This window comes from Sinocyclocheilus grahami, unplaced genomic scaffold (assembly GCF_001515645.1).
Source record: "Sinocyclocheilus grahami isolate Dianchi unplaced genomic scaffold, SAMN03320097.WGS_v1.1 scaffold26.1, whole genome shotgun sequence".
Classification (NCBI taxonomy): Eukaryota; Metazoa; Chordata; class Actinopteri; order Cypriniformes; family Cyprinidae; genus Sinocyclocheilus; species Sinocyclocheilus grahami.
The window spans coordinates 1199408-1213982 of NW_015505205.1; the positions used below are offsets into that span (position 1 = coordinate 1199408).

Sequence of the window (14575 nt, forward strand, 5' to 3'; positions counted from 1 at the left end):
ACTTTTTTTTTTTTTTTTTATCAAGACACACTCAAACAAAACTGGCCTTTGATAAACAAAAAACTGACCATGTAGAACTTGAAAACTGATATTCAGTGCTGCATAATTCACCGTTAATAGTTCGTTTTTTCCATTGGCTCGAGAAATAAAAGCATGAACATTATATGTAATAAAACACCAGCAACAATAATGTTGGTTCAATATAAGAAAAATAAAATACCCATGCCTTTCTAAGAATAAAATCTATTTTATCAAGTGCTGACTTAAAGACTACAAACATGGTTTGACATCACTGATACATTAACTCAAAAAAAAAAAAAACTGAAGGAAGAAAAGAAAACTGTTTGTTTTGAACTCGACACTGAAGATCTTGATGGGTTACTATTTGGTTCCACCAACTTGTTTCACAAGGAGGAGAATCAATTTCTCGATGTGGTCAATCTGAAAGAGAGAGAAAGACATTTAAAAGCTAAATAAACTATAGTCCTGTGTATGTCAAATATGAATATTGGCTTGGATTTGCCTTCTAAAAAAAAAAAAAAATTTTTTAAAAGTCACGAGTTGTTGCAGATTTCCCAACCTTTTGTTTCAGCTCAAGACAGCTGCATGTGTGAGGACCTGGAAGAGGGAAAAAAAAAAAAACTAATGTAGATAAATTGACAAAAGTGTACGTTTGTGTTTTAAAGCTCATACGAGTATATCAGGTTGCCACTTAAGAAGAAACCAGCAGCTGGTCATGCACTAGTCTAAACCACTCAGAATATTTGACTGTCATTGATTGCCCGTCACTATTTTTACAATGCTCAATCTTTTAGAAGTTTCAGTTTTAGAAATGAAAATAATACCCACCATTGCCACTTTTTGTGCTTATAATATTGTGCGGCTCAGTGCATTCCCCTGTAGTCATTGTCTTGGACATGTTTTCTGAAATCAGACATAATAAACGTTTGACAACTGCTCCCCTGGATATGATGACAAGGCTCTTTTTAAATAACACCTTTGCGTTACAGCTGAGAACACCAGGTGGAACAGCACCTGTGCATCACAATTTCACTGCTAAAGATCCAGGGCAAATTCCTGCACAAGCCCTGTAAATACCTACATCAATACACATCTTGACAACATGAATTCTGCTCAATGTTTAATTCCTCACCTGGTTCCTCAAGCCTGCAGCTGGCACTTAAAGGCGGGGCTTGATCTTCCAGGTGAGGTTTCTTAACGTTTGTAGATTGAGGATGATCTGTCGAGCTGACAGGTTGTGTCTTCCTCTGATCTACATCCTTTTTTTCCTCAACAACAATGGCAGGTGGCTTCGAGTTAGCCTTGCTTTGTCCTTTCTGCAGAGCTCCAAGGATAATGGAATTAATGTCTCTGTCAGCCTGACCAGACTGCTGGGTAAGGGTTAGCAGGTTGGACGTCCCATCAAAGCCCTGCAGAGATGCCAGGACGCCTCCGCTCAACTGAATCCCAAAGAGTTCCAAAACTTCAGTGGGCCATACTGTAGGGAAGTTCTCTTTACCTGTGAAGGGAAAGAGAAAAAAAGGATCACAACCATGACTCAACATAATTAAAATAAGAAGCCTAAATCTGTCCTCTGACCTACAAGGGTTTTAACATTGGCAATGATTTGTGCACGTAGACGAGTTCAGGTGGTAAGCTTACCTGCCAGTGCACATCTGACGATCTGGAATGGATGCTGGAGAAGTTCTTTGGTGATGGGAAGGATACTGGAGACAGAGACTGTCTCCATGTTCCCATAATCGGCATAAATTACATGCGCATGCTTGCTTGTTACCTCCAACACAACAGCTCGGTACCAATTTTTGTCACCTGAATGATCAGAGTTGAATTTGACTGGTTTAAGTATGCAACCAATGAATCCTTACCTATTACTTTAAAGAGTTATTTTGGAATGTTTTATTACGAATGCCTGCTTAACCAAGTATAGTAATTTCTTTATATTTATAAAGAGGCGTGAAAGTCCAGCCCGGGGTCGTCACATGTTGTCGCAAGCCCACCGGACGCTCCTTCGTCGAATCCGCCGACCGCGCTGTTCTCAAGCCCGCCTACCGTCGCTCACTCTAGCCCGCTCTAGTTCCAGAACAGTTCAACCCAAATATTCAGATGTGTCCAGTGCATTTTATGGAGGACTGTTTCCTGATCCTGGTAGAGTAGACTACAATGCCGGCTGTTCTGACTCACAGACTATATGTATGTTTTTTATATTTAAAGAATTTGCCACTGATGATTCAAACGCGAGTTTTGGGCAGTGTAGAGTAGCGCTTGTTGTTTGTCATTTCTCCGATCATAAATGCAGACATGGTTTTATTTTTACGCAGCGCGATGCAACAACGCATAAAAAGACAGTACAAGTCATTATAATCCGTAATTATGTCCCCACTGGATGCAACAAATGCCTCGTTTATAATGGGTTTTAATGTTTTTGTCTAGTCACTCCGGCCGGACAGGGCATCACAATATGGTAACGGGCGTAACATTTCTGTCACACGCTTGAGGTATTCGGCCAATCACAACGCACTGGATAGCTGGCCAATCAGAGCACACCTCGCTTTTCAGACCGATGAGCTTTGTAAAAATCGACGTGTTTCAGAAAGGCGGGGCATAGAGGAGAAACAATAATGTACAGTATGTGGAAAATAATGTGTTTTTTTAACCTTAAACCACAAACACATTTCATTACACCAAATAATGTTATTTTTAGCAACATCATATGACCCCTTTAATATTTTTGTGGGAACTGTGACGCATTTTTTCAGTATTTGATAAGTAAAAAAAAGAAAAAGAAAAAAGTATTAAGTTAAACAATAGCATTTATTTGAAAAATTTCTTGTAACTATGTAAAAGTCAGTGCTGCCATTTTTTAATCAATTTATTTCATTCTTATTAAAAGAAGTTACATTTTATTAGGCAACAAAATCTTACTGACCCCAATCTTTTGAAAGGAAGCGTAAGCTATAAAATACTGCTGCATCTTTGAAAATATTTACTATATACAGGTGCATCTCAATAAATTAGAATGTTGTGGAAAAGTTCATTTATTTCAGTAATTCAGCTCAAATTGTGAAACTCGTGTATTAAATAAAATTCAATGCAGACTGAAGTAGTGTAAGTCTTTGTTTTTTTTTTTTAAATTGTGATGATTTTGGCTCACATTTAACAAAAACCCACCAATTCACTCTCTCAACAAATTAGAATATGGTGACATGCCAATCAGCTAATCAACTCAAAACACCTGCAAAGGTTTCCTGAGCCTTCAAAATGGTCTCTCAGTTTGGTTCACTAGGCTACACAATCATGGGGAAGACTGCTGATCTGACAGTTGTCCAGAAGACAATCATTGACACCCTTCACAAGGAGGGTAAGCCACAAACATTCATTGACAAAGAAGCTGGCTGTTCACAGAGTGCTGTATCCAAGCATGTTAACACAAAGTTGAGTGGAAGGAAAAAGTGTGAAAGAAAAAGATGCACAACCAACCGAGAGAACCACAGCCTTATGAGGATTGTCAAGCAAAATCAATTCAAGAATTTGAGTGAACTTCACAAGGAATGGACTGAGGCTGGGGTCAAGGCATCAAGAGCCACCACACACAGAACGTGTCAAGGAATTTGGCTACAGTTGTCGTATTCCTCTTGTTAAGCCACTCCTGAACCACAGACAACGTCAGAGGCGTCTTACCTGGGCTAAGGAGAAGAAGAACTGGACTGTTGCCCAGTGGTCCAAAGTCCTCTTTTCAGATGAGAGCAAGTTTTGTATTTCATTTGGAAACCAAGGTCCTAGAGTCTGGAGGAAGGGTGGAGAAGCTCATAGCCCAAGTTGCTTGAAGTCCAGTGTTAAGTTTCCACAGTCTGTGATGATTTGGGGTGCAATGCCATCTGCTGGTGTCAGTTCAATGTGTTTTTTGAAAACCAACGTCACTGCACCCGTTTACCAATAAATTTTGGAGCACTTCATGCTTCCTTCTGCTGACCAGCTTTTTGAAGATGCTGATTTCATTTTCCAGCAGGATTTGGCACCTGCCCACACTGCCAAAAGCACCAAAAGTTGGTTAAATGACCATGGTGTTGGTGTGCTTGACTGGCCAGCAAACTCACAAGACCTGAACCCCATAGAGAATCTATGAGGTATTGTCAAGAGGAAAATGAGAAACAAGAGACCAAAAAATGCAGATGAGCTGAAGGCCACTGTCGAAGAAACCTGGACTTCCATACCACCTCAGCAGTGCCATAAACATGCCACGCCGAATTGAGGCAGTAATTAAAGCAAAAGGAGCCCCTACCAAGTATTGAGTACATGTACAGTAAATGAACATACTTTCCAGAAGGCCAACAATTCACTAAAAATGTTTTTTTATTGGTCTTATGAAGTATTCTAATTTGTTGAGATAGTGAATTGGTGGGTTTTTGTTAAATGTGAGCCAAAATCATCACAATTAAAAGAACCAAAGAACCAACTTCAGTCTGTGTGCATTTAATTTATTTAATACACGAGTTTCACAATTTGAGTTGAATTACTGAAATTAACTTTTCCACGACATTTGTGCATTAGCGCATCTCAAATTAATTTATTGAGATGTACCTGTAGATTAATAACACTACACATGTTAAGTTGATGATTCTATCTATTTAACCTAGAAAGAGTAAGCCATAGGTGAAAGTGAAACTGACCTGAGAACTGCGCACAACAGGCGGCTCCTGGTAAAGGGTGGCACTGATTGGGGATTGACTGTTTGCTGCAGTACTTCGCAACATCGGTCATAACAGTCTTCAGACCCTCTACATTCACTGGGGGGACAAAAATCAGCTGAAGGTAAAGCATAATTATTCTAATGGCCATGCTATGATAGTTATGTTAATACTAGGGTTGGGTATCGAAAACCGGTTCCAAATTTCCAAGAACCGGGTATTCGATAAGACGCGTGCATTTTGATTCTGCTTAACGATTCCTGCGTTCATATTTTAATGTGATTAAAAATTATTTAAGTGCAGGAACGGAAAGAACTTGCGCCCTGTTTGCGTGCAGCGCACACGAAGCGCAAGTGCGAGCACAGGTCGCGGTACGGGTTCCCGGTTTGTGTCCGTTCTCGAACCGTTCCGTGCATTTCCACTGTAGAAAAGTTTTTTTTAAAGCATAGGCAAAATTCCTCTTGCAGTGTTCTGTAGGCTGCTGATTTTTGCTCGTGTTATTCAGCTGCAACCGAATGTTTTGTAAAAAGACAATAAATGTTTGACATCTAAATGTTTGACTTAATTTTTATTATATCTTTGATTTTTTTATCTTATTGGAATCGAAACTAGGAATCAATAAGAATCGGAATCGATAAGCAGAACGGGAATCGATCAAATTCTAACTATACCCAACCCTAGTTAATACAACCATGATCATAGTTGCTCTAGCTAGACTTTATGCTTTAAATGTAATACAATGAGTGCAAACCATGTCCAGGATTCATTATGTAAAAGAGACTAGGGCTGATCACTGCTGCCACCCTCGGTTTGAAAGTGTCAGTGCAAGACAGCTCCAATGTCTTCCAGTTCAAAGGAAAAGAGCCGACTAGATGACAGTAAACATTTAATTATACACAAGAACAACAAAAACCCGACTTGGATATTACTAGTAATAGCAATTACAAACAGTCTTGATAAGATACTTAAAGCATAAAGCATAACTTACTTGAGGTTGAATCTTCTGTGTCTTTGGCAACTCCCTTGTTCACTTTCAAAGGCTCTTCAGCAGGTGGATTCTGATCAATGGGTTTAAGGGTGGGCAGATCCTCAATCTGATTGGTTGGTTTAGCTGGCTGCACTGGAGGCTGTTTCACCTGTCCATAAGGTTTAGCTAGGTGCTCTGAGATTAGCACAGCAGCAATGCTTTTTCCAGAGCTCTCCAGATCCAACCCATAACCCTTCTCAGTGATGGACAACACTTTGCCACTCAACGGCTGACCAGCACAAAGACCCTGAAACTTATGCACTGCCTCTTTAGTCCACTGACCCTCCACTGGTTCCACTCCTGCACACACATATGTACAATGCATTTAAAATACAGAATACATACTTGCATATTGAGAATACTAGAGCCCGACTGATAATTCGTTTTGCAGATTTTATCAGCCGATATGAGCCTGTCGCAGATATATCGGCATCGGTGAATATGAACAACAAACACCTATATGAATTTTTTTTTTTACAGAACATTTAACGCAGATAAAATGCATTTAAATGGTGTAATTACTTAGTTTGCTACATTAGCAGGGCCCTATGATTTCCACGATGCAGACAACGTGGATGGAATCGCGGAATTTAGTCATAAAAATGGAATTTACTGTATAATGCGGAATTTCACAGAATTCGTCATTTTTGAAAGTACACTTAAATCAAACTGCAATATAGACTAGTGTCTGTGAATATTAAACAGCAAAAAGACTATTTAAATAAAAATCCTCGTATCCGTGCATTTCCACTGTAGAAAAGTTTTTTTTAAAGCATAGGCAAAATTCCTCTTGCAGTGTTCTGTAGGCTGCTGATTTTTGCTCGTGTTATTCAGCTGCAACCGAATGTTTTGTAAAAAGACAATAAATGTTTGACATCTAAATGTTTGACTTAATTTTTATTATATCTTTGATTTTTTTATCTTATTGGAATCGAAACTAGGAATCAATAAGAATCGGAATCGATAAGCAGAACGGGAATCGATCAAATTCTAACTATACCCAACCCTAGTTAATACAACCATGATCATAGTTGCTCTAGCTAGACTTTATGCTTTAAATGTAATACAATGAGTGCAAACCATGTCCAGGATTCATTATGTAAAAGAGACTAGGGCTGATCACTGCTGCCACCCTCGGTTTGAAAGTGTCAGTGCAAGACAGCTCCAATGTCTTCCAGTTCAAAGGAAAAGAGCCGACTAGATGACAGTAAACATTTAATTATACACAAGAACAACAAAAACCCGACTTGGATATTACTAGTAATAGCAATTACAAACAGTCTTGATAAGATACTTAAAGCATAAAGCATAACTTACTTGAGGTTGAATCTTCTGTGTCTTTGGCAACTCCCTTGTTCACTTTCAAAGGCTCTTCAGCAGGTGGATTCTGATCAATGGGTTTAAGGGTGGGCAGATCCTCAATCTGATTGGTTGGTTTAGCTGGCTGCACTGGAGGCTGTTTCACCTGTCCATAAGGTTTAGCTAGGTGCTCTGAGATTAGCACAGCAGCAATGCTTTTTCCAGAGCTCTCCAGATCCAACCCATAACCCTTCTCAGTGATGGACAACACTTTGCCACTCAACGGCTGACCAGCACAAAGACCCTGAAACTTATGCACTGCCTCTTTAGTCCACTGACCCTCCACTGGTTCCACTCCTGCACACACATATGTACAATGCATTTAAAATACAGAATACATACTTGCATATTGAGAATACTAGAGCCCGACTGATAATTCGTTTTGCAGATTTTATCAGCCGATATGAGCCTGTCGCAGATATATCGGCATCGGTGAATATGAACAACAAACACCTATATGAATTTTTTTTTTTACAGAACATTTAACGCAGATAAAATGCATTTAAATGGTGTAATTACTTAGTTTGCTACATTAGCAGGGCCCTATGATTTCCACGATGCAGACAACGTGGATGGAATCGCGGAATTTAGTCATAAAAATGGAATTTACTGTATAATGCGGAATTTCACAGAATTCGTCATTTTTGAAAGTACACTTAAATCAAACTGCAATATAGACTAGTGTCTGTGAATATTAAACAGCAAAAAGACTATTTAAATAAAAATCCTCGTATAATATTCTGTTTATGTATATACTGTATTTTACCAGTCAAAAGTTTAGAGACACGAATGGAAGTGTGTCCAAAAGATTGACTGGTACTGTACTATTATATACACATATCGATATCAGATTTATTTTACTCCCCAATATCGGTATCGGCCCCCAAAAACCCATATCAGTCGGACTCTAGAGAATACATATTTGTTTACGGTAGTTAATGAGTGGAAAACATAATTTAAAAACACATTTTGAATGACTCCTAGACAGACAGACAGCAACAGAGAAAGCAAACCTGCAAGCCAGCAACGAATTGCTTGGAAAGGCAGTTTGAGCAGGTTTGGTGTGATGGCCTTTAGACGTGCTGCCTCCACCTCACAGGAGTTCCCATAGTCCACAAAATAAACTCTGGCCTTACCCTCTCCACACACTTCTAATACCATGCCCCTGTACCAGTGGGCATCTCCTGCAAACAGGGAGCAAAAACATTGAAAATTGAATCTGTACAATAATTTGTCTTTTTCCTGAAAAAAATATTTTATTTAGCAAGGATTAGGGTTGCAAAGTGGCGGAACATTGGCGGAAACTTTCCAAACATTTCTGAAAATTCCCCAAAATTTCAAAAAAAAAAATTTTTTTAAATCACAGAAATTTCCCAAAATTTCTGGAAAGTTTCAGAAATGTTATGAGCATTTTCCACCCTTTTGCAACCCAAGCAAGGATGCATCAACTTAATGAAAATGGACAGTTAAGACTTTTACAATACATTGTTGTTAGAAATTATTTCCATTTTAAATAAATGCTGTTCTTTTGAACTTTGTATTTATAGAAACATAAAACATATTACACAATATTACCATTGTTACAGTATTTTATCAGGTAAATGGAGCCTTGATAAGCATAAAAGTCTTCTTTCAAAAGCATTAAAACAATCATACTGACACCAAACTTTTCAAAACATATCTAGGATCTTAAGTACAGTCTCAGCTGTCAACTTTTCTGCTTCCAGTAAATTAAGTTTTGATTCAATACAGGGGAAAAAAGGTGTCTTTTTGGTAGGGCTGCCCCTTAATAGTCGACTAATCATTAATCGACCAGAAGAGGCTTGGTCGACCAAAATTTTATTAGTCGCTTAGACACAGAAAAAAATCCATATTGGCGAAGTCACGCAGATCATTAATGGCTGGTCTATGGTAATACAGTACATCGGGCAGGACATTCAAATGCTCGCCTATCATTCATCAACCACAAATATGGCTTATCATCTGAAATATGTAAGTATCAGCAACTTTTACATGGCTGCTCAATCTAATGTTAACCTAGCGATATGTGCGCTGTTCAAGTGACTGTGAAAAGTGTGGAAGCTGAACAGCAGCGCACACTCACTGCAGGACAAATGGAGGCACCGGTGCGCTCACTTACTCCTAAAATACTCCATAATTTTTGCTCATACAGCTAAGAGTAATACATCTTTCAAATCTGTAAAGACTCTACATTTATTTGTGTGCACTCACAATAACAACAATGCGCTTTTGTAAAATAATGAAAGCAAGTTCAGTCTCTGTGAACTTGAGTGCGAAACTCCGTGTAAATCTTTGCTTTATAGACATTAAAGGGTTAGTTCACCCAAAAATGAAAATTTTGTCATTAATTACTCACCCCCGTGTTGTTCGAAACCCGTAAGACTTTCGTTCATCTTCGGAACACAATTTAAGATATTTTTGATGAAATGTGAGGGCTCTCTGGCACGAGATGATCCGTTTTATCGCTTACTGATGCGGAGACTCTGGGTTCGTACCAAAAGGTAAACTGATATTATGATTATTCCATGTAAACACCACATTTACCGGCTTAGTCACGGTGAAAGTGAAACTTTAACGATGCATAGTGCTTAAAGCCACGTTAAATTTAAATGTTTACAGCCACATGAAGCTGTTAGAAATTATATGAGAATTTCCTAGAAGCAAGGATAAAATAACATTTTGTGTACCCACCCTAACAAAGCTGAAATGTGGTACTTAATTCACTAAAATAAGTTTTATCTTACCATATCCAAAAACTCACTCACTCTTGTTATTTAATAGATTAAATGCACTAGAATTTTATTGAATAGTACGTGGAGACACGTTTTTAATTAAAATTCATATTAATCAAGTATTTATTGACTTTTAATGCACCTTATTTTGAAATGTACAGAAAGACGTGCTTTCATATGTCCTTTAGTTATGATTATTTCATTTATTCACTATAATATTCATTATTAATGTCTCATTTCAGTTTGGCACTAGTTTTATATTTATTCCAGTTTCTATGAAAAGGTTCATGTAGCGTGGATTAAAATTCTTATACAGAGTAAATCCTTTTCATTGAACACGTTAAAAATAAGTTTGAAAAAGTTGTCAGAAGCGTGGTGGTGGTGACGTTTGAGAGTGCATGTAAACACTCAATCGGATTGAACCCCAAAACTGAAAGCACTGCGCATGTGCAATGATGCAGAAATAGCGTAATGACGTGTGACAAGCCTAATGAACGGCTCTTCCTTTTGAATAAAGTGTTGTATAAATGCGTGTCCCATCTTTATGAAACTCTCCTTTCACTCAGCAACTGTGAAGTGGAGCAGGACAACCTCCCACCAGTCCTTGTTTTGGCACTAGAATTTTATTGAATAGTACGTGGAGACACGTTTTTAATTAAAATTCATATTAATCAAGTATTTATTGACTTTTAATGCACCTTATTTTGAAATGTACAGAAAGACGTGCTTTCATATGTCCTTTAGTTATGATTATTTCATTTATTCACTATAATATTCATTATTAATGTCTCATTTCAGTTTGGCACTAGTTTTATATTTATTCCAGTTTCTATGAAAAGGTTCATGTAGCGTGGATTAAAATTCTTATACAGAGTAAATCCTTTTCATTGAACACGTTAAAAATAAGTTTGAAAAAGTTGTCAGAAGCGTGGTGGTGGTGACGTTTGAGAGTGCATGTAAACACTCAATCGGATTGAACCCCAAAACTGAAAGCACTGCGCATGTGCAATGATGCAGAAATAGCGTAATGACGTGTGACAAGCCTAATGAACGGCTCTTCCTTTTGAATAAAGTGTTGTATAAATGCGTGTCCCATCTTTATGAAACTCTCCTTTCACTCAGCAACTGTGAAGTGGAGCAGGACAACCTCCCACCAGTCCTTGTTTTGGATTCTCATCCACAGGCAACCCGTTTTGGGCACGGAGAGGGGCATTTTTACTGCGTGATAAATAAGAGCAGCACGGCAGAGTGGTTTATATGTATATTTATCCATAAATGGATAAATATTAATTCTGCAGTTAAAAACAAATAAAGAAACCCTGTAGGAGTGTGGTTATTATGTGCAAACAGTGAGAAACTCTATATTTGTGCAGTGTGCACATGTCAAAAAAAATCTATTCCGATTTTAAGCTTGTGACAAACGAGCACATCAACCCAATCACTTTATTTAGCATTCATGTAAACACGACATTCAGATTCATCAATTGGAATGAATTCAGCAGGGGTTAAAGCAAAAAAAAAAATCCTGAGCCTGAACTTTTTTCCGGGGGCAGGGCGGGGCAGCACATGCAAAGCATGCAATGACTGTGGCAACTTTAACATTTGAGAGGATACTATGGAAAAGTTATTGCTTTCTTTATTAAAACTGATTTTTTTTGTTCATGAATATATGTGACCCTGGACCACAAAACCAGTCTTAAGTGTCAATTTTTTGTGTCAAATTGAGATTTATACATCATCTGAAAGCTGAATAAATAATATTTCCATTGATCTATGGTTTGTTAGGATAGGACAATATTTGGTAAAGATACAACTATTTGAAAATCTGGAATCTGAGGGTGCAAAACAAATCTAAATATTGAGAAAATCACCTTTAAAGTTGTTCAAATTAAGTCCTTAATGCATATTACTAATCAAAAATTAAGTTTTTATATATTTACGGTAGGAAATTTACAAAATATCTTCATGGAACATGATCTTTACTTAATATCCTAATGATTTTTGGCATAAAAGAAAAATCTATAATTTTGACCCATACAATGTATTTTTGGCTATTGCTACAAATATACCCCCAGAGACTTAAACAATCATACTGACACCAAACTTTTCAAAACATATCTAGGATCTTAAGTACAGTCTCAGCTGTCAACTTTTCTGCTTCCAGTAAATTAAGTTTTGATTCAATACAGGGGAAAAAAGGTGTCTTTTTGGTAGGGCTGCCCCTTAATAGTCGACTAATCATTAATCGACCAGAAGAGGCTTGGTCGACCAAAATTTTATTAGTCGCTTAGACACAGAAAAAAATCCATATTGGCGAAGTCACGCAGATCATTAATGGCTGGTCTATGGTAATACAGTACATCGGGCAGGACATTCAAATGCTCGCCTATCATTCATCAACCACAAATATGGCTTATCATCTGAAATATGTAAGTATCAGCAACTTTTACATGGCTGCTCAATCTAATGTTAACCTAGCGATATGTGCGCTGTTCAAGTGACTGTGAAAAGTGTGGAAGCTGAACAGCAGCGCACACTCACTGCAGGACAAATGGAGGCACCGGTGCGCTCACTTACTCCTAAAATACTCCATAATTTTTGCTCATACAGCTAAGAGTAATACATCTTTCAAATCTGTAAAGACTCTACATTTATTTGTGTGCACTCACAATAACAACAATGCGCTTTTGTAAAATAATGAAAGCAAGTTCAGTCTCTGTGAACTTGAGTGCGAAACTCCGTGTAAATCTTTGCTTTATAGACATTAAAGGGTTAGTTCACCCAAAAATGAAAATTTTGTCATTAATTACTCACCCCCGTGTTGTTCGAAACCCGTAAGACTTTCGTTCATCTTCGGAACACAATTTAAGATATTTTTGATGAAATGTGAGGGCTCTCTGGCACGAGATGATCCGTTTTATCGCTTACTGATGCGGAGACTCTGGGTTCGTACCAAAAGGTAAACTGATATTATGATTATTCCATGTAAACACCACATTTACCGGCTTAGTCACGGTGAAAGTGAAACTTTAACGATGCATAGTGCTTAAAGCCACGTTAAATTTAAATGTTTACAGCCACATGAAGCTGTTAGAAATTATATGAGAATTTCCTAGAAGCAAGGATAAAATAACATTTTGTGTACCCACCCTAACAAAGCTGAAATGTGGTACTTAATTCACTAAAATAAGTTTTATCTTACCATATCCAAAAACTCACTCACTCTTGTTATTTAATAGATTAAATGCACTAGAATTTTATTGAATAGTACGTGGAGACACGTTTTTAATTAAAATTCATATTAATCAAGTATTTATTGACTTTTAATGCACCTTATTTTGAAATGTACAGAAAGACGTGCTTTCATATGTCCTTTAGTTATGATTATTTCATTTATTCACTATAATATTCATTATTAATGTCTCATTTCAGTTTGGCACTAGTTTTATATTTATTCCAGTTTCTATGAAAAGGTTCATGTAGCGTGGATTAAAATTCTTATACAGAGTAAATCCTTTTCATTGAACACGTTAAAAATAAGTTTGAAAAAGTTGTCAGAAGCGTGGTGGTGGTGACGTTTGAGAGTGCATGTAAACACTCAATCGGATTGAACCCCAAAACTGAAAGCACTGCGCATGTGCAATGATGCAGAAATAGCGTAATGACGTGTGACAAGCCTAATGAACGGCTCTTCCTTTTGAATAAAGTGTTGTATAAATGCGTGTCCCATCTTTATGAAACTCTCCTTTCACTCAGCAACTGTGAAGTGGAGCAGGACAACCTCCCACCAGTCCTTGTTTTGGATTCTCATCCACAGGCAACCCGTTTTGGGCACGGAGAGGGGCATTTTTACTGCGTGATAAATAAGAGCAGCACGGCAGAGTGGTTTATATGTATATTTATCCATAAATGGATAAATATTAATTCTGCAGTTAAAAACAAATAAAGAAACCCTGTAGGAGTGTGGTTATTATGTGCAAACAGTGAGAAACTCTATATTTGTGCAGTGTGCACATGTCAAAAAAAATCTATTCCGATTTTAAGCTTGTGACAAACGAGCACATCAACCCAATCACTTTATTTAGCATTCATGTAAACACGACATTCAGATTCATCAATTGGAATGAATTCAGCAGGGGTTAAAGCAAAAAAAAAAATCCTGAGCCTGAACTTTTTTCCGGGGGCAGGGCGGGGCAGCACATGCAAAGCATGCAATGACTGTGGCAACTTTAACATTTGAGAGGATACTATGGAAAAGTTATTGCTTTCTTTATTAAAACTGATTTTTTTTGTTCATGAATATATGTGACCCTGGACCACAAAACCAGTCTTAAGTGTCAATTTTTTGTGTCAAATTGAGATTTATACATCATCTGAAAGCTGAATAAATAATATTTCCATTGATCTATGGTTTGTTAGGATAGGACAATATTTGGTAAAGATACAACTATTTGAAAATCTGGAATCTGAGGGTGCAAAACAAATCTAAATATTGAGAAAATCACCTTTAAAGTTGTTCAAATTAAGTCCTTAATGCATATTACTAATCAAAAATTAAGTTTTTATATATTTACGGTAGGAAATTTACAAAATATCTTCATGGAACATGATCTTTACTTAATATCCTAATGATTTTTGGCATAAAAGAAAAATCTATAATTTTGACCCATACAATGTATTTTTGGCTATTGCTACAAATATACCCCCAGAGACTTAAGACTGGTTTTGTG

At 37.3% G+C, this 14575-nt stretch overlaps 1 protein-coding gene across 1 annotated transcript in view; it reads right to left on the reverse strand.

Moving 5' to 3' along the window:
• Positions 1–48: 48 nt before the first annotated feature.
• LOC107566104 (tudor domain-containing protein 1-like) overlaps positions 49–14575 on the reverse strand; it is a 28726-nt gene continuing 14199 nt past the window's right edge. Inside the window, exons 19-26 of the mRNA XM_016251477.1 lie at positions 7051–7389; positions 6814–6930; positions 4689–4805; positions 1663–1830; positions 1154–1519; positions 850–924; positions 581–618; positions 49–441 (exon numbers count right to left, since the gene is read on the reverse strand). Coding sequence (XP_016106963.1) covers positions 382–441; positions 581–618; positions 850–924; positions 1154–1519; positions 1663–1830; positions 4689–4805; positions 6814–6930; positions 7051–7389 — 1280 coding nt within the window. The 3' untranslated portion in view covers positions 49–381. The remainder of the gene's footprint in view (positions 442–580; positions 619–849; positions 925–1153; positions 1520–1662; positions 1831–4688; positions 4806–6813; positions 6931–7050; positions 7390–14575) is intronic.